We start from the raw sequence: 23082 nt of genomic DNA on the forward strand, positions 1-23082 counted from the left end.
GAAGACCTCTGCATTTAGGCTATGTTGAACACACTCAGAAAAAGTCTCACTGAAATAATCAAGGAAAGATCCTACCTTTCACTAGCTTTGGTTCCACTAGTCAATCCATAGCTCATGGCTGACGTAGACTTTGTGACAGAAGTGCTTTTCTCTGTATAAACAGCAAGAAAAACAAGATGCATCAGTGTTGAAAGTATTTTCTCTCCTTCCCCCACATGTTTTTAATCTATTTCCTGACATGTGGCCACACATTTATTCTTACTCACAGCAATGAAAAGTTGCAGATTTCTCTATAAAAGACCTCTGCCAGTATGAGCTAATGATTTCCTGTGAAGAGATTCTCCCCGCTGTCCCAGGCACCACTATAGTCGCATACAGGGCAATAAACAGCTCCCAAGGGGCCATGGGACAATTCCCCTGGTGCAGACACTGGAATGGGACACCGCAGGCAGACCTACACTGGCCCTCCTGCCAGTCCCAGAGTAGAGGGCATGCTGGAGATGGAGCCAGGGCATGTCAGGGAAGATCATCAGGAAAAGGTACTATATCATAGGCTGCTGTGGTCACTCTGGCAAGCCATAAGCAGCTGTGGGGAGGCTGATATAATTTAAAGCAGCTGCCCCACAGGCTGCTTTAGTTCCACCAAGGGCCTTTCAGCCCTCCCCGAGCAGCCCAGGTTCAGCAGGGTGCAAAGGTGGCTGACAGCAAAGCTTTGCCCCTACCTCTCCCTGGGCTGCATCTTCTGTGTCATGCCTCCTGGAGACACAGCCCAGGGTCTCCGCCCTGTTCAGTACTTGTGCATGGGAATGAAGCACATGCTCACCCAGCATTAACACTAAGGGGCCGGTTCTCTTCTCCATCAGTTTCATATGCATGTAGCTGCATCGACCTCATTGATTTACTCCCTGGTACCGGAAATGAAAAGGCAATTGGGCCCTAGGTTTTCAAGTGTAAACTAAATTGCCCTTTGAAAACTGAATGTAAAGATTCTTCATCTCAGGTTTAATCCTTGGACGGTTAAGGGACAAGTTTTCCTGTGCTCTTCTGCCCACAGCTGATCTGGATCCTCCACGTGCAAGCCTGTGCTAAGAAGTAATGCGTTTTCTAGGCTGTGTCGTTCTGCATCCCTGCAGAACTGACTATGCAAATCGGTTCCAAATGGCATTGCTGTCTACAGAGAGTAACAGCTTGGTGATGTGGACTAACAGCATTCTAGGACAGAGTTCAAGTCATTTGTTTCGACGTGAATTAAGAGGCTGAGGCATTTTGTCCTTTTACACATTTGTGACTTGAAGAAGGGGTGAGATGTTGAAAAGAAACGTTTTCAAACCCTGCTACTCATCCCGAAGGCTCCTCCAATGAATTTGCTTTGCCATGGTGGTACCAGCAATTTCAGTCTCCCATGCTGTGTGGCTGCTGTACCAAAGCAGCTCTGTTTAGCAGCCTTCCTGATATGTACCAGGGTTTGATCTGCCTTCATTTGTATACCACCCATGTTAAAGTCTTTTCCCACCAGCTCTACAGGCTGCAGCTTCACACAGCCCTTACTCCCTCCATGTTCCCCACAGCGGAGGTGTCTGGTCATTCTCTCCTCCAGAAAATCAAGTTTGCCCCAATATACAGCAAAGAACGCAAAATCAGTCTGATCTGGTAGCACCATGGCCTCAGTGCTAGACAAACCATTCAAAGGCTAAGAGAATAAATTCCCTTCTGGGAGTGTGATTTATGAAGTGTTTGTGGTAAGGACAAAGAGCATTGTGGAAAATCCAAAATAAACTGAAGGCTTTTCTTTGCTCTGGCTGGATCATCCAAACCGCAGTGGCAAACTACTCCAAGGGCATGTCTACACAGCAAAAGGTGTGTACAGGCTAGCCTACCAGAGCTCTTTTGAATCCAGCTAGCACAGGTGAACAATAGCAGTGAAGACAGTATAGCACGGGATTCAGCGCAAGTAGTTCAAGACTGGCACAGACCCTGGGTATGTACTTGGCATGCTAGCCAGCTCTGAAGCCCACGCGGCACTATCTTCACTGCTGTTACCTGCGCTAGCTGGATTCAAGAGAACAGCTTTTGCTGTGTAGACATGCCCTGAGTCTGAATGGACCATTGCCCTCTGCTAAGAATTCATTTATTAACTCTCACTGAAGTCAATGGAAAGACTCTCCTTGACTTCAATGGGGCTAAATTGGACCTCTGCATGCAGCCTTGTAATGCTCTTAGTGTTACTACATACTGATGTAATGTAACCATCCAATTAAAGATTAGTGGATAGACAAATCCTACTCAGCAGAGATGGGACCAGATCTGAACCCGCAAGCACTGCAGCATTGGCTACCCTGTACTATTTAGCATAATAATGTGGGTTTTGGATATACCTTCCATGCTGAAGGGCTGAGAAAATAACACCCACCTGCAGCTATGGAGGTGCCCATTGTTCTCACAGAACTTGAATTCCAGGTCTTCACAGCAGTCACTGAAAAGCAAAGAAGACAGAGGAGGGGTTTGCTTGTTTCTTTGTTTTAATAAAAGGGCAGGTAGAGAGGAGGGATTTTTTATTTAATTGGACACAATTTCTCTCATTGGCAATGAGGCTGGACTTTCCTTTCACAAATAAGGAGTTCAGTGACGTTCCATCAGTGTCAGACTGTTGCAATAGGAGAATCAGGTCCATAACCCCTACCCCACTCCTATTTTCCAACCCACTCTAGTCAGGATTCCTTTGTTTTATTCCGGGCTGCATTGCTCACTCCTCTTTGAAATCTCAGGCAGGTCACTTGAACTTTCTGCACCTGAATTTCCTCATCTGTAAAACAGGAACAACAAGACTTTCCTCACGGGGAAGTTGTGAGCAAACCACTATGGGCTTGATCCCAAAACTACTGCAGTCAATGGAAAGACTTTCATTGACTTCAGTGGGCTTTGGATCAGGTCCTATCTAACCCCGATGGGAGCAACGTCTATGTAAAATCTGCAGTGTGTGACTTAGACTCAGATAAACTGGACTATAAACATCACAGCGACTAACCTTTGCATGAAGTGCAGTTCAGAAAAGAACACTGAATAGTGTGAACAAGAATCAAATTATATGAGCTTTTGGGTTTTTTTGTTTTTTTTTTAAATCAGAGCTGGCTTCAGTGAGCAAATTATTTTCATATCTAGAACTTTCTTTTACCTGATTGGCTGGAAGTTTTTTTCACAGCCTCATTCTGGCTCCTGCTCTGCCCTATCAGGCTACTGGTAGCATTACTAGTTCCTGATAAGGTGGAGGTTTCTCCTGAAAACTTCTCTGATACTCTTGTTATTGCAGTAACTGGAAGGTGGGGCATCCGTAAGGTTACTGCAGGGGCATGTGCCTCGGGGGACGAGTTTGACATCTGAAGGGAAGAGGTCACTTCCTGTGAGACTTTTGCCTGACCTAGGGTATTAAAGGAAACAAGTAGAGAGAAATACTTTTATTGACAGATATCTTTAATAATACACAACAATATCTATGCACCATGGCTTTATTTAATTTTATTTTAGGAAAGACTGGAATAACAATCAAATTTTCCCCTAGCAGATTATGTCATTTATTTCACAGACTCAGATATAAATTAGAAGTAACTGATCATATTCTACTCTTTAAGATTCTTAATTAGAGAAGCTTCTTCAGATGACTAATCCACTTGTGTTTTCTTTTAGGGCCACTAAGTCTAGTGCCTACTGCTGGGGATTAGGAAGCAGGACTCCTTTATTCTTTCTTGGTTCACTTAAACCATCCGTGTCTCAGTTTCCTCTTCTGAGAAAGAGAGATAATAAGACCTTTCCCACAGACAGGTGGGGAGAGTTAATTAATAGTTTTCAAAGTCCTTTGAAATGTATGGACAGGAAGGCATTCAGAATACAAAGTCCTGTTATAGTAATTGGAAGTCATGCTGATGATGGGTCTTAAGCATGTGCCTAAGGGATTGCAGAACCAGGGCCGAACAAGTTAACGTGGCTAATCATGGTAATAAAACCAAGCATATACCTAAGAGTTTCAGGGTCAGGGCCTTAGTACAGTATCCATGCTGAGCAACTTCCAGAGGAAGACACTGGCTACATTAGAGAGTTACTCAGACCCTGACAGACTTGAGCTCTTGACCAGCAGCAATATTTTGCATTCACAGTTGATCTTGAAAAGACTAATTTCGAGGACTTCTCTCCTCTTACCTGACAAAGACTGGTGTCCGTTTTCAACTATGGCTGAATTAGAAACTCTTCTAGTCTCAGGTTCGTTGTGGTCATCCAGGTCCACGCTCTGCCAAAACATGACACGCAACACTTGAACGATGTTCTGGCTTTCTAATTATTAATGGTAGTCACTGTCATAGCATCCAGAGGCCCCAGCTGAGATCAGGTCCCATTGTAATAGTCTCCAGGCAAAAGAGTGGGAGACAGACCCTACCCCAAAAAGCCAAATTATTCAGGAGCACAGTGCGGAAAGGAGGGGTTTCCGATGCTTAATTTTTGCCAGGGCTGAGCCCCAGCGCCTCTGGGTTTGACAGTTCAGAGCCCCGACTACTCTGGGCTTGCTGCCTCAGTTATGAATGTAAAAAAATTGCTTGAGCCCTGGCACCCCTTTCATGACAAATTACGCACTGGGGGTTTCCTGTCCTGTGGCACATAGAGGATACACTACGCTCAGGTGGGGAACTTTCTGTAATCACAGGGGGCATCACACAAAAGACTAATTTCTGCCTTTTCCACCCTCTGTTACTTTAATACCTTGGAAGTTCTGGTGCTCCTTCCCCCCCGCCCCCCAACCTTCCAGAGTTGTGTTGCAACTTAAAACAAAGCCCTCTGCTATACAGAAAAGACGGGCAGCTAATATTAAAAGCTGACATGCTTTTAATATTAGCAAATACCACTGCCATCCACTTGTAGGGAACTGTAGGTGAGCCCATCTGCTGTTAATTTAACACAGTGTGGAAAATAAAGCCTGATCATGCTCCAAGTGAAGTCAATGGCAAAACTCCCGTTCATTTCTTTGGGAGCAGAAAGAAGCAGGATCAAAATCAGTTTTGTCTACTTTAGATCAGTGGTATGCACACCACGGGTGAAATCCTGGCTCCACTGAAATCAATGGCACAACTCCAATGGACTTGAAGAGTGCCAAGATCTCACCCCAGGACACGAGACGCTCAGTCTGTACCTTTCAGTGAACTGAGTGTGATCTTTTTCACAGATGCACATACCAGTCATGCGTCACAGTTCTTCTGCACAAAGTTAATTTATTCTGCTTTATAGCCAACTTTGTCATGTCTTCAAATGATTCTGCGCTGTCTTTGACACAATATCTCCATCCTGCAAAAGCTACAGCATGTGCATATCTCTACACATGTGAGTAGTTCTGTTGAAGCCAGTCTGACTATTCACATGTGTAAAGTTAAGCCTTTGCAGGATCAGGGCCTAAAAGAGGTGCTGGGTGTTTAGGGTGCTCAGCACCTCACAAGATCAGACCCAGGATTTGCATGCACATTATGAAAATCAATGCAGAAACAGAGTGAGGGCCCAAGTCTGCAAGCACTGATGCAGATGTAAAACTTCACTAAATTGAATAGCCCCATCCACTTAAACAGGTCTACTCCTGTGAGTAAAGTTAGTCACACACATCAGGACTGACTGCAGGAGTGAGGTCCAAGTTATTACAGCAGTATCCCAGTAAATCTATTCCCCCTCCTGTACAGGATGGGCAAAATAAAAGACAACTTTTTCTCCACACAGACAATCCAGTTGCTGAGCCTAACTTATTGTAAGTCTAAATCCTAACCTAGTATTTTTACCTTAGGAATGATTTAATGGCCTTTGTGTACAGCGGTGGTATAATTTATGTCCCGTAAAAGTTTTCCACTGGGACAAGCTGTGGAGTAAAGCCCATAACTCTTCTCAACATTAACTTGAAGAGTCCCTTATGTTTACACATGAATCTTCTTTATACAACATTTACAGGACATTGCATAAAACTGCTTAATGTTCTACACAAGTTCTTTCGACTTAAGGCAGATAAAATGACAGTCATTACAATTAGATGACATATGGAAAGAGTATTCGGGGAAAAGTAAATATCGTAGCATTTTATGACTCAGTTACAATTTATAACTTTTGAAATGTTGTTTTTGGAAAACTACACTACTTTTAGATGTTTGCTAATTTAATTCCAGGCAAATCAGCCAAGAATGTTTTGGTTTTGTCATCCAACAGAAAGTACACAATTTTTGGTTGCAAGGGACCAAAAAAAGATTTTTTTCGCAGTCACATGATTATTTCGATTAAAAAATGTTTGTGGTATTTATACCTTTTTATGGGAAACTGCGAGTTCCCTAAGTTAAAGTCCATGGGAAAGTTTGATGTCACTGTAAATAGACTTTACACCAGACTGGCCCAAAAGTTTAAAAAAAAATCTGCAACACATCCGTGTCTTTACTCAATCTAAGCAAATTATGAAAGAAAACAAAGCAGTCAGTTGTGCAAGTGGGTTGTCACATTAGATGCAACAGTTATATGTCAATTTCTCTCTCCCTGGATTCAGAGTGCAGGATTAAACAAAACAAAACAAAAAATCCCACCAGACGCAGGGTTGCCCACTCACATCATTTTATCCCAACCCTCACAATATTTGGTGTTTATCTTAAAGCCTCAGCTCCTGGAGGCAGGTGATTTTATGAGTCTCCATTTTCATTTTCTTTTTAAATGGAAATTTCTAACCGTTATGGTTATGGAGAAAAGCCTGAAAACGTGAACTGAGCGTGACCTAAAGATGCAGAAATCTGGAGGCAAAGATTATTATTATTATTATTTAAAAAAATCATAATTAAACCAATGATGATTTTAGAGCCTGATTCATAACTTGTGAACTCTTGAAGTTGGCAAAAATGCAGAAGGACATACTCTCTTCCCAGCTACACCAGTGTAAATCTGGAGCAACACAGTGGATTGAATGGTGTTCCCAGAATTTACCCCCAGTGTTACTGAGAGCAGAGTTTAGCCCAACATGTAGGGCTTTATTGTTTACACTTGTGACAGCGTGTAGGGTAAGTGTAGCTATGTATCACAGTGAAAAGCCAGCTGCATCCACACTGTGGTGTGTAGCTACACATGGCAGTGAAAGGATCTGGCAGGGCAGAGGGCAGCAGGACACTACACTGCTAAAAATAGCGTAGACGTAGGCGGGACTGCTTGCACATATAGAGAGAGCCATATAGGATATATACACCCTAAGCTTCGGGTGTGTCTGTATTCTACTTGTCTAAGCAGTGCCTCACCATCGACACTGCTATTTATATCTGTGCTAGCTGGGTGTGCAGTATCTGTATGCTACACTCCTCTGTAAATGTAGACATAGCCTAGAATGCTGTTAACTTATACATCCTTAGCCAGATCCTCAGCCAGTGTAAATCAGCATAGCCCCATAACACTCAATTAAACTACACTCATTCACAGCAGCTGAGGATCTGGCCCCATAAGTTATAAACAAACACATTTTACCTCTGTTGCTATTAGAATTTTAAAAATCCAAATTACCTGCCACTAGTTACTCACTTCTTGTGATTTACACAAAATTTTAGAGAAGCCAGCCTATCCTGACCTCAGTGGTGCTACTCATCGTGTTAAAGTTAAGCTCAGGCTGAAGTATTTAGCCCGTTTGGGCCTGTGCAGAATTGAACCTTAAGGCTCATTTTAAAATAAAAAGGGCCAGGTTGTGACATAAATGGGGACACCTCTGACTTGTGTTCTATCCATTAGCCAAGCTTTCTGCTTTGGCTTTTGCTATACAGTAAGTTACTTCGCACAGATGTTAGGCATGTTGCTTTATCCACTACTGGAAGACACTCAAATACTATAGTAATGAGGGTGGTATAAGCTCCCTCTGCAGCAGTGCTCAGCACTCCCATTGAATGAGGTGCTTCCCTGTAGGCGGTGCTCAGCACTCCCATTGGCTGAGGTGCTCCCTCTCCGTATCATGCAGTAGCAAGCCCCATGGTCCAAATGTGCTCTTATCCACTAAAATCCATTGTAAGCATGGAACCGGAAGTGAGTGGAGCATCTTCACCTTGAGGACCGGAGTGTTTTACCAAGGCTCTGTGCACTGATGTCTAAACAGCATGCAGCCCTCCACCCATTACTGACTTAGGCCCTGGTCCAGCAAAGCACTTAAGCAATGTGCTTAACTTCAATGGAATTGCTCACATGTTTGAAGTTAATGATGTGATAAGTGTAAACAGTCAGTCCACCGGCCCAGTTCAGCTTTCAATTACACTGGTGTAAAACTGGAGCAACACCACTGACTTTAGGGAAGTTACTCCCCATTTGCGCTGCTGGGGGGAACAACATTTGTTTCCTGGGGGTTGCCCAGAGACAGCATTCTCTACCCTACCCTGAGGGCAGGGATTGCACTTGTTCTTGGTCCTAGAGAGGGGTGAGAGGAAGGGCTATCGCACTCTGGCACCAGCCAGAGACAGTCTGACCCTAAATAATGGCCCATCTATTCAGATTTCAACAGGGTGTAAAGTGGACTCCACACATGGTTCCCATCTGCACAAGTCACAGTTAGCATGTGGGCCCAATCATCTTTGGCATAGCTCCATTGATTTCAGTGAAGTCACGTCAGTGCTGATGGTGGCGCATCGTCGCTAACGAGTCGGAGGTCCCATGTTTTGATCATGCAGTGAGCAGGGATGTAACATGGCGGTCAGGCTATGCCCTGGTGTTCTGATTTGCTGCCTTTACACTTTGGCCAGGTTGTTTGCCTCCTCTTTGTTGTGCTGAGGCAGCATGCAGTCAGGGTTCAAGATCAAACTTCGCTCCATAGCCCTGCAGAGCAGCTTATCATTGATGACAGCCTCCTCCTGAATGCTGAGCTGCTGTTGCTGGGTTTGGGTGGGATTTTCACACGTGCTCAGTACTGGCCTCATTCTGCTCCCATTGAAGTTAGTGGTAAAGCTCTGATCAGCTTCAATGGAAGCAAAGGGAAGTGAGCGTGGCACGCTTCTGAAAATCCCATCCTTTCATAATAAATGTTTGTAAAAACCATTGACTTTTTTTTTTTTAAGGAAAACCCACAAAGAATTCCACAAGCTTTACAAACAGACACAAAAAAGGTAGCTCAGTTCTTGATCCTTCTACCCTTGATAATGTCAGTTTACAAACTGTAGGGAATCATTTTCTCATCTGACAAAATATTTCCATGACTGGTTTGCCATAGATGAGGCAAGCAGAATAAGAGTTACAAAAACACCCCCATGATGCTGTATCTGCAAGATAAATAACAGCAAACCTCCACTGAAACAGAAAGTGCAGCTAACCCAAGTCTTCCTGTATAGCATGCTCATTGCTCTGGCATGCACAGAAACGGATGCCTCCGACAGTAGACACGCTCACTTTCTCCAGTTTGCAACAATTCAAACACAGTTTAGTTAGGGAAAGGTGAAATCCTGCTCCCATTAAAGTCAACAGTGAAATTCCTGTTGGCGTCACTGGGGCTGGAATTTAACCCACTTTGTACAAAGTGGCCGGATTGACTTTTTTTTTTTTTTTTTTTTTTAATGCCAAAGGACACTCTGCTGCCACTGTTCTCTGTACAGAACTCACAGTGACTTTGATGGGAGCTACTGGCCCTTGGCTGGTAAATGTGCAGAATGGATTTTTCATTGTTGGTTAGAGTTGTTCAGGGGGGTCTTTATCTGTTAGCATCCCCTTGCAGAGGCTTGCCCACCTGACTCCATCCTCCCCTCTGCTGTCACTCCCAACTCTGCATTTGTCAAGTCCATGTCAAGGACCAATCCTTCCTCAATAGACTCTGCCCCTGTAGGATAAAGGGGAAGCAGAAGTTCCATGGCTTGAGTAGGGGCTAATCAGCCCTAGTTTTCCAGGATTTAGGAGTTTCTTCTCTAAGATGGGATACACAGGGGAACCCAGGCCCACCCACTCCACTTGGTTCCAGCTCAGGACTTTTGTCAGAGACAGCCAGACCAGGACCCCCTCAAACCCTTGGTGTTCCCTGAGCTACTTCCTACCTCTGTAATCTTCCCCACAGCGTCTCCCTCTTTGGTGGGTTGGTTTCTCTAACTGCGTCTCACCAGTCTGCTGGAGGGATCCTCTCTCTGCGGTCCCTCCGTCCCTCTGGCAGCCTCCCTGCCTGCCTGTCTTGCTGCCCTTTTATCTTCACAGCACAGCTGCCATGTGGGTGTGCCAATCAGCTCTGGCTGAGCAGGCGGGCAGTTGCTTTGTCCGCTGAACCAGCATGGGGTACATAGACCACATGAGACCTACGAATAGCACAGTTGTAAGCTGAATGTGTGTAAGAGGGAACTGATTGTCTATGAGCCAGGATTCCATTCCCAGTCCTTCCGTGGATTTCCTCTGTGGCCCCAGGCAAGTCACTTGTGCTGAAGGTTTCAAAAGTAGCCTCTAATTTTGGGTGCCCAACTGTAGACCTCTGGGGCCTGTTTTCCCAGGTGCTGAGCCCCTGTAGCTCCCACTGATTTCAGCTGGAGTTATGAGTGCTCAGGAGCTGTGAAATGTAAACTGCAGGTGTCCGGAGCTGGGCACCCCAAAATTCATGCACTCAAATTTAAAGACCACGTTTGAGAATGTATTTTTCCTCCCGTGTAAAACAATACTTTCCTACCGCCCAGGGATACTGTGAGGTGTCATTCATTAATGTCTGTAAAACGACCCCTGGATAGAAGGTACAATTATCATGAAACCCTGGCGATTGAGAGCACTGCTCCGAATCCTTCCGCTCTCTCTCTCTGCTGCACCCCGGAGCTCCCCAGCACTCAGATGCAATGGTTTTGTTTTAAAGCCTCTTCAGAAAGGTAACAGTTCCTTTTAGCTGATGAGCCCTGGTAGGAACACAGGTGATGATGACATCGCTCTCCAAGGAATGTGCTGCCTGGGGTTGCTGTATGGTTTGGAAAAGCTGAGAGAACAAGCATCTGCCTGAGACACCCGGAGAGACACTTAATTACATGCTCAGAAAATTGCCTTTTCAGCCCGGAGCTGTCAGTCTCTCTCAAAGGAACTCTCTTAAAAGGAACACTTAGAAAGAAACAGATTCCAGACGGAGGTACATGTTGATTCTAATGGACCCGACGACGGCCGAGAATAGGCCAGTGAATTCACTGACAGCAGCAAAACAGAATTCAGGCAGATTACGTGTCATTCTTTGCAGACAGTGCGTTATCCTACCCATTACACTGACTTCCTACCATGCTGACCATTGTTCTGTGGATTTACTATAGGCACAGTTGATAATTACAATGTCCTAGATATCAGCAGTGTGGGGGAAACCAAGGTAGTGTTAAAGGAGAAGCTGGCTTTGTGGTTAAGACAGTGATCTGGGATTCAGGAGATCTGGCTTCAATTTCTGGTGCTATCCAGGCAGAGTACTACTATTTAGGTGCCTAACTGGGAGCTGAGCAATTCTGAAAATCTGGTGCTTCGCACTTGAAAAATCTATCCCTGGGCTCTTTGGAAACTTCGGCCTTTAACCTCTCCATGTCTCGGTTCCCCATCTCTGACCTGGGGAGAGTAATATTGCCTTTGTCTGTCTTGCCTATTGAGATTGTTTGTTCTTGGGGGCTGTCTCTGATACGCCATATTATGTAAATCAGCTCCTTGGACAATGGAGTGCCGATGTTGGCTGGGGGGCTTTGAGTGCTACTGGGAGGCACAAAATAATGATGGGGGTGGGGGAAAAGACCTGATAACAGGAGAGAAGATGCTTAGACTCCTGAGTTCTCAGACTCCACCCCTAGGTGCATCCCATAATCTCTCTTTGCCAACTCTAGCGATACAATCGTTAGTCTCTTGATAGCTGGTGTTTTTATGAAAGCCCCCCCTCCTGGAGGCATATGATTCAGTGACAATATGAGCTTCCCCTTAAAAAAGGTAAGTGTCTAGCGCTCGTGCTTGCAGAGACAGGCTTGAAAATGTGAGCTCAGGGCAGCCTCGAGGCTCAGAAACCAGAGGGCAAGTCAAAAGAACGCAACATTTGTTATTTTTTAGAAAATTTCATGATGGTGGGGGTCTGACTCATGATTTTTGAACATTTGGCGTCGGCGATACAGCATAATGGGGCTTTGAACTTCTCTAACCACTTCCGCCGGAGGAGCTCAAAGTGCTTTGCAAACTTTAATGAAATGAGCTTCCCAGCAGCCCTGTGAAGTAGCAAAATGTCATCATCCCCACTTTACTGCTGGGCAACAGGCACTGAAGTCAACAGCAAAACTCCCATGGATTTCAACCGTGCCGAGAATTCACCCTCTATGCCTAGCATATCACAGATCACTGATACTACAGAAAAGGGGAAAGGCACAAAAGATGGGGGGAACACAGGCAGGCCAGGAAGAAGCATGACATGGTCATTCCCTCTTAAGTCTTGTGTCAGAGTAAGAAGCCATTAAAGAAAATGATCTATTAGATAACACTAATATTCTCCAGTAGCAAATGACCCTGCAGCTTTGAAAAAGCCCTCAGCAGTGAATGTTATTAGCACTGCTACTGTCCTTGGAATCATCTCCCAAGAGATGAGACAGAAGCCCGTTTCTTGGCACATTTTTAAAGCTAGACTGGCGAAAACAGTAGTAAGTGTAGAATAGGGTGCAATCCTGCACTGGCCGAGTGATGGACTAAATGGACTACTAGCTCTTTTCCAGCACGAGGCCAAATTTGTCCTTAGCTGCACCAATGTGAATCTGGAGAAATTGCACCTAGATCAGTGGGGCTTCTCCCATTTTGGAGCTGAGAGCTAAACTTGGCCCTATGATTCCATGACAACATCAACAGGAAGCTTCTTCCTTACTCCTCCTTCACGTTTTCCCATCTGCTTTTATAAAACACTGTGCATGTCATATACGAAAGGCCATTGGTCTACATGGCACACTGGGAAGAAAACTGTGTTATCCAGGTTTTCTGTAGCAAACACAGGAATGTAGAAGATTTCATAGTGTTTAAGGTCAGAAAGGACCATTCGATAATCTAGTGCAGTGGTGGGCAACAAGCGGCTGGCAGGCCACAAGACAGTTTGTTTACATTGACTGTCCACAGACACGGCTGCCTACAGCTCCCAGTGGCTGTGGTTCTCTGTTCCTGGCCACTGGGAGCTGCGGGAAGCGGCACGGGCCACAGGGATGTGCTGGCTGCCGCTTCCCACCACTCCCATTAACCAGGAACGGTGAACCGCGGCCACTGGGAGGTGCGGGCGGCCATGCCTGTGGACGGTCAATATAAACAAACTGTCTCGCTTCCCGCCAGCGGATTACCCTGACGGGCTGCATCTGGCCCACGGGCCGCAGGTTGCCCACCACTGGTCTAGTGTGTCTTCCTATATATCACAGGCCCATTAAATTTCACCGGGTTACCCACATGGAGCCATCTCTTTACAGCAAACCATTCAATAACTGCAAATGCAAGACAAGCTGATCTTCTGCCAACCCAACCAGGTACCCTGTCACCAGAGTTAGGGATGGCAAATGACAGTTAGGTCATCTGGTTCAGGAAATATTGACCAGGTGAAGCTCCAGCCCACATAACCTCATGGGCAATGCTTTGCAAACAGATCTCCCTGAGCAAGGCTTTTGCAATGATGCAAGAGGAATGGTGGGAGAGGCACTCCTCATCCGATGCCACCAGTTGGTGTTCGATAGAAAGCCCTGCCAGCTGTTCCAAGGCCTTTCCGAGAAGGGACATAGAAGCAAGGAGTTACCGTGATCCCTGTCTCAGCCAAGCTTGTTTGTCAGTTGGAGTGCAGAAAGTATGTGGCGCATGCCGGAGGAACACTGGAGTGACTCATGAAGATGCTGCCATGCGTTTGGTGGACGGCATGTTAAACACGATGAAAGGGGACTCTCCTACAACAGAATCCAAAGAGAACACTGTTGCTACATTTTTAGACTATCCTATTCAGACAGGCACGGAGCCCAGCTACAAACACTACAGAAAGATCATCGGAGATAGGGTTACCACTGACATGTCAGAGGTGATTAGTGAGAAAGGACAGAGGACTTCTTCTTCCACAAACAATCAGAGGTAGGGAGAGGAGGGAATGCAGGGATTAAAAAATCTGACAAACAGCAACAGATTTCCCAACAAGGAGCTGATCTCCAGCAGCCTGCTTTTAAAATCACCCTTCAAACATATGACATTCTTCTGCACCTTCACAACAGTGGTTCCCAGATTTGGGTCCATTATGGTGTCACATAAAAGTTTGGTGCCAAGAAACCAAATCAATGGCAGAAGCAGGAGTGTGCAAAACAAAAGCTTCTGCTCTAATAGCAGGAGCAGGACCAGGGGAAGAGAAGTGATGAGCTCCAGACTGTAGATAACTATTTTATGTTGTGTGTTCTCTCTGTCCATATGCCATATTCATCTTATGGCATGACCAGATTTAAGGATGGCAATCTGAATGAAACAAAACTCTGTGAATATATATTGGTATCCTCTTGTTCTTTCTCTGCGGATATATCTTTCGGCATTCCCCTCTGAGGGATATAGAGGATGCCAGACTTTACATCTGTTCTTGCTACATTTATACATTACATCTTTTCTAAAAAAAAAAAAAGAGGTAGTCTGCAAAATGTTATGAAACCAGTTAGAATCTGGTTTATTTCTTTATGGGAAGTTTTGAAAAGTGGCCTTTAAAAAACAGTGATTTCAGATGTAGTTCTCAAGAACTGGTAGTTTACAAACTATCCCAGAAGTCAAGGTAGCTCAGAGGCAGGTTGAGTTGTTTGCTATGGAGATGAAGAGTCAGGAAACCTGGATTCTTTTGCCAGTTCTGCCCCTGGCTTATCAGATGGCTGTGGTCAAAGCACTTATTCACCCGGGACCTGATTCTGATTTCACCAATGTAGAACAGGATTCAATCCACCAATGGATTTATGCCAGCGTACACCCAGTTTAACTGAGCTCAGAATCTGACCTTCTCTGTCTTAGTCTCTTCTCCTGTAAACTAGGGTAATCATACTTGTTACCCACCTTTGCAAAGTTCTTAGACAGCCTCTGTCAAAAGGTGCTATATACATGCAAGGTATCTTTATCTTGAATGAAATACTCACATTAGCGCTAGCCCCGACATAAACTTGTCTATTTTCACTTCTATGTGAAATAATGGGAGTTAAAATGAATCACTTGTCAATACTTTCCATCAGAAATAAATGACCTGCCATTTTCTTCATTTAGATTTCTGTCAGCATGCAGCTGTACTCAGCCTACGACTTCATGAGCTAAATTATTCCTTGGAAGTTCAATGGAGTTACACCAGAGATGAATCTAGCCCCTTCAATATGCTATCGGGAATCAATATGCAGTTGAAAGCACCTAGCTGAGATTTTAAATGCTGCCTATGGGACTTAGACACATGGTTCATGCCAAAACTAATGGGAGTTGTGCCTCTAAATCCCCTGGGTAGCTTTGAATATCTCAGTCTTTATCGCTGAAGGCGGTAGTGCTAATTTAACCTGAAAACACTTACACACCCCTATAACACTGTCACCTTGTGAACCTTTAACTCCTATGTTTAGCTTCATGCTGAAGCATTGTAAATCGACACTGTTTGTCTCATGAAACACATTTTCTGGTAGCTACAAATTTGCAATGAGGTGCAGACATCTGGAGTAATTACCAACTTCCCTTATTGGTTCTCTGACAGCTGTTTCTGTTGGCAATAAGAGTTTCATGCTGGGGTGTTAAGAGAGAAAATAATGGCAAATAAGGAAAAATAGATGCTAGGGACAGGCCAGAACCAGCATCTCAAATCTGAACCCCTTTGAATTTTGGGAAGGACGCTGGGGTGAGCTTGCATTTGGAAATGCTGACGTTCTGTGATGGGTTAAAGTGTGCCCAAGGATCAGGCAGCCGGACTTCCAAATCCCCAGGTAAGCCCAGAGGGGAGGAGAAGAATGCCGACTGAACAGAAAGTGGCGATACACGTAGGCTGATGGCTGCAAGGGAAAGGGACAAGTCTCAAACGGTTGTCTGGGCAGGTAGGAAGCCACTGTTGCAGGGGATCCTTTTTATTGGAAAATGGGTTAACTCTGAAGAATCAGACTGTTCAGGTCACGGAAAAACAGAGTCGGGTAGAGCAGGAGATATAATGGCAGGAGGTTAATGAACTGACACCAGCTCCAATTCAAGTCTGAGAGACAGGGATCAAAGCGGTGCACAAAGTCAATCAAACAGAGGTGTGGACTGGCCCGTCTCTCCTTTAAATAGCTCTGTCTGGCTTCTGAGGCCAAGACGCTTTGTTGATCAGAATAAAGAGGAACTGCGAGGATTAAACAACAGGCAAGTGTGTGCAATGCAGAGGAAATCCCCTCAGACAAGCCATACCCACAAAAGGGAAATTGTATTAGCACCTCCCTGACTGCATGCAGTGCTATGTAGGAAGGTGTTAACACTTTTCCCCTAGCTAGCCACCAGTGCAGGACAGCAGCTTGCACTTTAGCAAGACTAGAAAACCTCAGTGCAGCATGCTCCTATGATCATCACAGCATCGGATCAGATTTTATCACAAGAGCCAGCAAATTAACCATCACAGCAGTACCCCATCTGTAAAACTGGGATAACAGAAATATTTCCCTACATTGCAGGGGTATTGGGAGGATAAATACTTGTAAGATTGTGAGGTGGTCAGATACAACAGTAATGGGATCCCTAGATAAAAGCCTGCTTGGCTCAGAAACCAGGTTTTGACCCCTGATGTTCAGCAGCAGAGGAATTCTCAGGACTGATACACAGAAACCTCCTACACATAGAAAAACAGAAAGCAAGTGGCCTTTGTTGCCAGGGTAGCAACATGACAAATGCAACGATAAAACATTAGCGCTAAACCATGGGAGCTGTTGGGTTTTAGTAAGTGACACTTGGATTTGTTTCCTGCAGACAGAAAAACACAGCTGCTGTTTTTATTGACTGCACCATACTGGATTATGTACACAGTGTTAAATAGAATCATACAAGTTACAGTTCATGGACCCCATATGCAACCTCAGCAGGGCTTTGACGGCACCATGTGCTCTCTTTCGTTCAGGAGAAGTCACGCTATGTATGTTTACGCTGTGATAAAAAACCCCTGGCACTGAGTCTCAGAGCGCGGGCCAGCTCACTGGGGCTCTCGGGGCACGGGCTGTGGCACTAAAAACATGCTGAAGCCCGGGCTCTGAGACCCCACAAGGCGGGAGACATCTACATTGCAATTTGATTGCCCTGCAGTCCGAGTCAGCTGATCCAGGTCAGGCTGCGGGTCTTTATCACAGTGTAGACATACCCGCTCTAACCTATTGCCTTGCTTTCTGAATATAGCTTTAATTTACCCATAACAAAACATGCCTTGTGAGAGCAGACACAGCCATGATTACTGAGCGATGGGCAGGCTGCCTGAGAGACGAACGGATTGGGGGCATTTTTGGAAGGCAAACGGTTTCAATGTCTTTAAAACAGCAGTCCTTACTTGAGTAAAACTCCCATAGACTTCTATGAACATCTTGCCTGAGTGAGGGCCACAGGATTTGGTGGATAATTAATTATTACTAATTGCCCAGATTTTCAGATGTGATTAGTGATTCTGGTTGCCCAACTGAAAGTGGCTTGATTTTCACAGAGTGGGTGCTCAGCACTTTCTGAAAATCAGCCCCTTTTAAGGTGTCTCAGGTTGGCCACCCAAAAATGGAGGCATGCAAAATCACGCTTGAGAATCTTGATTCGTCATAGAATAATAATAAACAGGTATCTAGAGAGCCAATCTTGCAGTGGATATCACACTGAAGCCTTCCAACTGGTTTTTCATGTGCACAGTACCTTACAAATGTGATCTAACTAGAAATCCCATAGCATTGTTACAGGCATTGTACAAACCTGTATTAAAAAGAGAGTCCCTGTCCCAGAGAGCCTGTTTAACCCATGAAGGGTCAGAAGCACAACACTGAAGTCATGAGGATTATCATCACTGACTTCAGTGGGAGCAGGATTCCTGAAAGGGCCTAAATGTTCAGTCCCGCATGATGCTGAGCATTCTCCAATCCAGCAAAGCACGTAAGCACTTGCTTAATTTTAACCATATGCTTAGTCTCACTGAAGTCAACGAGACTGCATATGTATGTAAGTGCTTCACTGGATTGGGACCAGAGTGCGGGATCATGCCCAGAATGCTTTACCATATCTGTTCCTGTCTAATTTGCTTTTATGATGTCTTTGGTTTCATGGTGAGGCTGTCACTTGTTTCTGAAAATGATCAGGGGGAAGATTATTTTTTTCCCCTTTCAAGGCACCATCTTGCACTTCCGACACTGGCAAAATTTCCATCGACGTAACTTTGGGCCCGATGTTCAGAGGTGCTGAGCATCCACCGCTCCTGCTGACTTCAGGAAGAGTTCAGGGCACTCATCCGCCCTTCTGAAAATCAAGCCCATAAGAAATGTTGCCTTCAGAACAGGGCCCTTTGCAAATTCAGTGCTGGTGAAAGGAGCTGGCTTGCCACTCTTGGAGAAGGGGGGGGGGGGGGGGAGAGGAAACCTGTGATATGAGTAAAGGGCTGAAGGAAAGACAAATGGTACTAAAATGTAGGGGATTGGGGGGGTTGGAGAAAAAAAACGAGAAGGCAAACAACATTATCTAGAGAGAGAAAGACGGCAAGGACATAGAGAACACTCACTGGTCCGAATTCACACCTGGTGTAACTTCTCATGTTACTGAAGCCAGGTTGACCCACCGCCTGCCATGCAGAGTGTACAAATTCCAGACAGCTTGGCTAGTGCGTGTACCTTAAAAGGTTATCTAAAGGATCTGGCTCCCACTTCAGAAGAATGCACACCCTCAAGGCAGTAATTTGGGCAGCATTAAGAGAGCAAACAAACTTCATGGAGGAAAAAAGATTCTGGGAACTGCTTCATGCTGTTATATTCTCACCAAGGTTTTAGGGCCAAATGCAGCTGAGCCATGACAAATGGCCCTTAAATGAGTGCAGACAAATGCTGCCAACACATTAGTAACGTGCCCCTCCATAGCCTCACCCATGGGCCAAAAAAAATAAAATAAAATAAAATAAATGGAGGATCAGGCCCTTGGAACAGAAACAATTGGGCCCCAAAAGATCACTCAGCCGCTTGACCAGATTTTACCACAAAACAATTTAATTCAAACATTGGTGGAAGATTCTTACCAAATTCACCCCAAGTATTTAACCCTTTTATCAGTGCAACCGGGTGGTTTGCCCTCAAAAGAAACAGGGGGCCTGGAGCCGGCCAGCCCTGTGCAGAGGCAATGCCCCTGTAAAAACAAGTGTTTGCGCATAGCAGAGGGAGTGATCAGAACCAGCTGCAAAGGGGTCAGCTGATTTCCTGCTGAGCTCCTGTTTCCTGTAACGGCTGTAAGAGTGGGTATAGGAGAAGCTCCAGGAAGTAGGATGGTTTCTAGAACAGGGGGATTCCCTGGCAGGTGTTTTCTAGGAGGACTGGTAAGGAAGCAGGGAGACTGGTAAGGAAGACAATGGGTTGGGGGAAATTACCTGTTGGATTTATGTTGAAGTGGTTTGTTCTGGGGTATGCTGAACATTAATGGTCCTACTATGACATGGTGTGCTGAAGAAAGGGCCTGAGCAAGCTCTGGGCATGGTGTTAATCCTCCCTGGTCTGGAGACAGGCCAACAGCTTGCAAAAACGGAGATTAACGGAATTGTTCCTGGATGGCTTCAAGTATCAAAAATAGGATTCAGACACTTGCTGCATTATTGAGCAAGTATTTTAGGGCCCCTGGCGACCATTTTGTTTTCGTTATTCACTGACAACATTTCAAATGCAATTGACATAAATAAGCACTGGAACAGGAGAGCAGAATTTGGCCCGATCTAGAGGAATTTCACTGGAATGACTAGAGTGGTGTAAGCCAGGGTAGGGTTTGGTTTGCTTCTGAAAACACATTAATGGGCCATGATTCTGCACTCTTACTCAGGGGAAGTGAAGTCAGTGGAGTTACTCCTACTGGAAAACTGGTGTCAAATCGGTTATATCCTTCAAAAGGAAAATCCTAGGGATTTTTTTTAAATCCAAATAGGAATGTTATAGGGACTAAACAGTTTAGTGTAGCTAACAGAATGGGAGGAGTTCTATGAGCCAAACAAGTGGAGTTCTATAGGTTTCTTAATAACTAACCTTATAGAACAGTTTTGCTACACAGCGTCTAATTTTAGTTTTATTAGAGTCTGGCTGTGAATACTGAGGGCTCAATTCTCCACTTCCTCACATGGCTGTACATGTGGAGTAATACTACTGAAATCAGTAGTTACACCAGTGTAAATGGGTGAGGAATCAGGTCCTTAGTGTCCAGAGCTCATTCTGATTGGTAAATTGATGTCACGTCTCTGCACTAATTCCCAACAGTACACAGGTAGGCCTTAATCACTGAATTCAACAAATCCTTGCACGACTCCTATCAAGTGGGAGATAAATAAAGATTTTGCTGTTGGAACTTGGATAACCATTCCGTTGACTAGGCACAAGCCAAAACTGAACCCGGCTTGCTCTTCCAGAAGCAGTGTTTCTCTGCAGGGTGAGCAAGAGTAAATGTAATGAAACTCGATTTGGCTAGTAAACAGATAAGACCCAAAATATATGCATGGAGCAGGTCTGTGGGTGAATAAAGTGCCAAGTCATCACAAACACTGTTCGTAGTAGATCTGCACTTTAATAGGGAACTTTACAGGATCAGTTTCTTCAAATTAGACATTAAGGGAAGCGCTGTGACGTGGGCAGTGAAGACATGCTTTATCAAGCTCGCCCGGCGATTTAAAAAACAACAACAACAAAACATCCCGAATGAACGGTGGTAGATTCGCTCCCGGCAATACAGTGCTGTCTACGCTGGTGCTTTTCAGCGCTAAAACTTTTGTCGCTCAGGGGGAGTGTCCTTTCACACTCTTGAACGACTAAAGTTTTAGCGCTGAAAGTGGCAGTGTAGACAGCCTAAAGCAGAAGTAAAAAAACAACCAGCTCTAGCTGACACTTAGGAGTGGCATAGAAAGACCTACACTTAAATTGCAGTGAAGGAGATTTAGAATAGACGTCAGAAAAACACTTCCTAACTGTCAGGATAGTTCAGCACTGGAACAAATCACCTAGGAAGGTCGTGGAAACTCCATCATTGGAGGTTTTAAGAAGAGGTTAGACAAACACTTGTCAGGGATGGTCTAGATCAGTAGTTCTCAAACCGGGGAGCTTTGCGGGGGGGGACTTATTGCACACATTCAGAGCTGGGCAGCTGGAGAGCAGTGGCTGCTGGCTGGGCGCCCAGCTCTGAAGGAGCAGCACTGCCAACAGCAGCAGAGAAGTAAGAGTGCATCTTCTTGAGTGCTATCTATTATCCCTTATCTAGTAACTACTCTCATATGTGAAGAGGAAGAGAGAGAGATCTGTTTTATAGAGCACTTCCGCAACAACACTACCTATAACAAAATACTGTGGGCTCATTCAATGAGGGCCCTATTCTGCATGGTACTTAGCACCATCTGTCAGTGCCCACTGTCCCCTGTCTATGTCAGTCAGAGTCAAAAGCATTGAACACTTCATAGGAGGTGCTCAGCATCTTGTGGAATCTATCCCTAGGGGGTCAGTTGCATCTAGGCCTGCTCAGGTGCACTAGGGAGGAAGAGCAGAGGTCAAATATGTACTGCAGTGATGGGTGACAATATCTACCCTTGAACCTTAAACCCTCAAAACAAAGTTAGAATATAAGGGTGATCACTGGTGGTGCTGCAATAGGCTAGTGCCAGCCTCAGTATGCCCTCCACATTATGATCCCAGGGCCCAGCATGCCAGCCAGCAGTGCTTGTCCCACAGGGGAAGAGTACGCCTTGCACTTTATTCTAAGGTGGCAGAACAGCTGTGCTTGCCTGGCATACTTCCACAGCACACACTGGGGCATTGTTCCTGCGGCAGGCTGTGGTTTAATGCCACAACTGAACCCAAACCTGGCATTGTTTGCATGTGGCCTTTCTGCAGTGGAATAATACACGCACAGTCTTATCAGAAAACCTGCATTAGCTCAGAGGGTTCTCCCCCCTCCACCTAATCAGTGCAATAAATCTCTCTACGCAGCAGACCTAAAAAGGCATTATGCATGAGCTGTTGTAAAATACATGGATGGACTCACATCTGCCTTCCTTCCCAACTCCAGGTACTCTCCTGTATCCAGTTAGGGTGAAATTCAGCCTGACATAATGGCTCTCTGTACCATGTAAGTCCCACATAAGGGAGAGCCTGCACGGGGGAGCACAGACAAAGGAATACTCGGAGCTCCAGTGACAGGCTCTAGGTTGGCTCCAAATGAGCTGGTGCCGAGCAGGACTTGAGAACAGATCAGGTGCACTGAAATCCATGACCTTGGTGGTCAAGTGGCTCAAATCCCCGCATAGATGGCTAGGAGGATTAATGACTTCTCTTCTACTCGGCGGTGTTGCTCAGATGTATCAAGCGTGGATTCCGGTCATCCTTCCAGTCTTGTCATGGGGCTGCTGTAACTGTATCTGCACATTATCTATTACTGGTATGGCAGTCGCACCAAAGGGCCCCAGACAAGATCAGGGATCCATTGTGCTAGGATATTGTAACAAACATACATAAAGACATGAGGTGAAATCCTTCACCCAGGGCCCCCACTCCAGTGAGCTTAAAATCTAATTCTCTGAGGAAAGCAGGAATACAAGCAACAAGTACGTGGTAGCTCAGGACATACTCAGTTTAAGCTGTGGATCACCTCCTGACAACTGTGTAATGAACACTATGAACACTCCTCCCAGAAAGCTCACACCTTGATAGCAATTGGCCGTCCAGGCCAAATGGTGCCCCAGGCAAGGCACAGCTTCAGTGCTCACTCCCCTGCATTGCATTGTTAGCCCATTTCACAACTTTGATGCATGATTTGCGTGCATGATTTATCCCTGTCAGATAGGACGATACATTTGCATGCTAGGATCTGTAAATCGGTATTTATTCATGTCATATATTTAAGCAAACAAATTCCTCAATTTTTTCTGCACTAGGATGATTGCTACTGCCTAAAGCCCAGTGT

General features: G+C 45.1%; 1 protein-coding gene across 1 annotated transcript in view; it reads right to left on the reverse strand.

The window, feature by feature from the left end:
* SMTNL2 (smoothelin like 2) overlaps positions 1 to 23082 on the reverse strand; it is a 44768-nt gene that overhangs the window by 12637 nt on the left and 9049 nt on the right. The window contains exons 2-5 of the mRNA XM_074974520.1: positions 4192 to 4279; positions 3173 to 3415; positions 2411 to 2473; positions 76 to 151 (exon numbers count right to left, since the gene is read on the reverse strand). Of these exons, the coding sequence (XP_074830621.1) occupies positions 76 to 151; positions 2411 to 2473; positions 3173 to 3415; positions 4192 to 4279 (470 nt within the window). The remainder of the gene's footprint in view (positions 1 to 75; positions 152 to 2410; positions 2474 to 3172; positions 3416 to 4191; positions 4280 to 23082) is intronic.

This window comes from Natator depressus, chromosome 17 (genome assembly GCF_965152275.1).
Source record: "Natator depressus isolate rNatDep1 chromosome 17, rNatDep2.hap1, whole genome shotgun sequence".
In the NCBI taxonomy this organism is placed as follows: Eukaryota; Metazoa; Chordata; order Testudines; family Cheloniidae; genus Natator; species Natator depressus.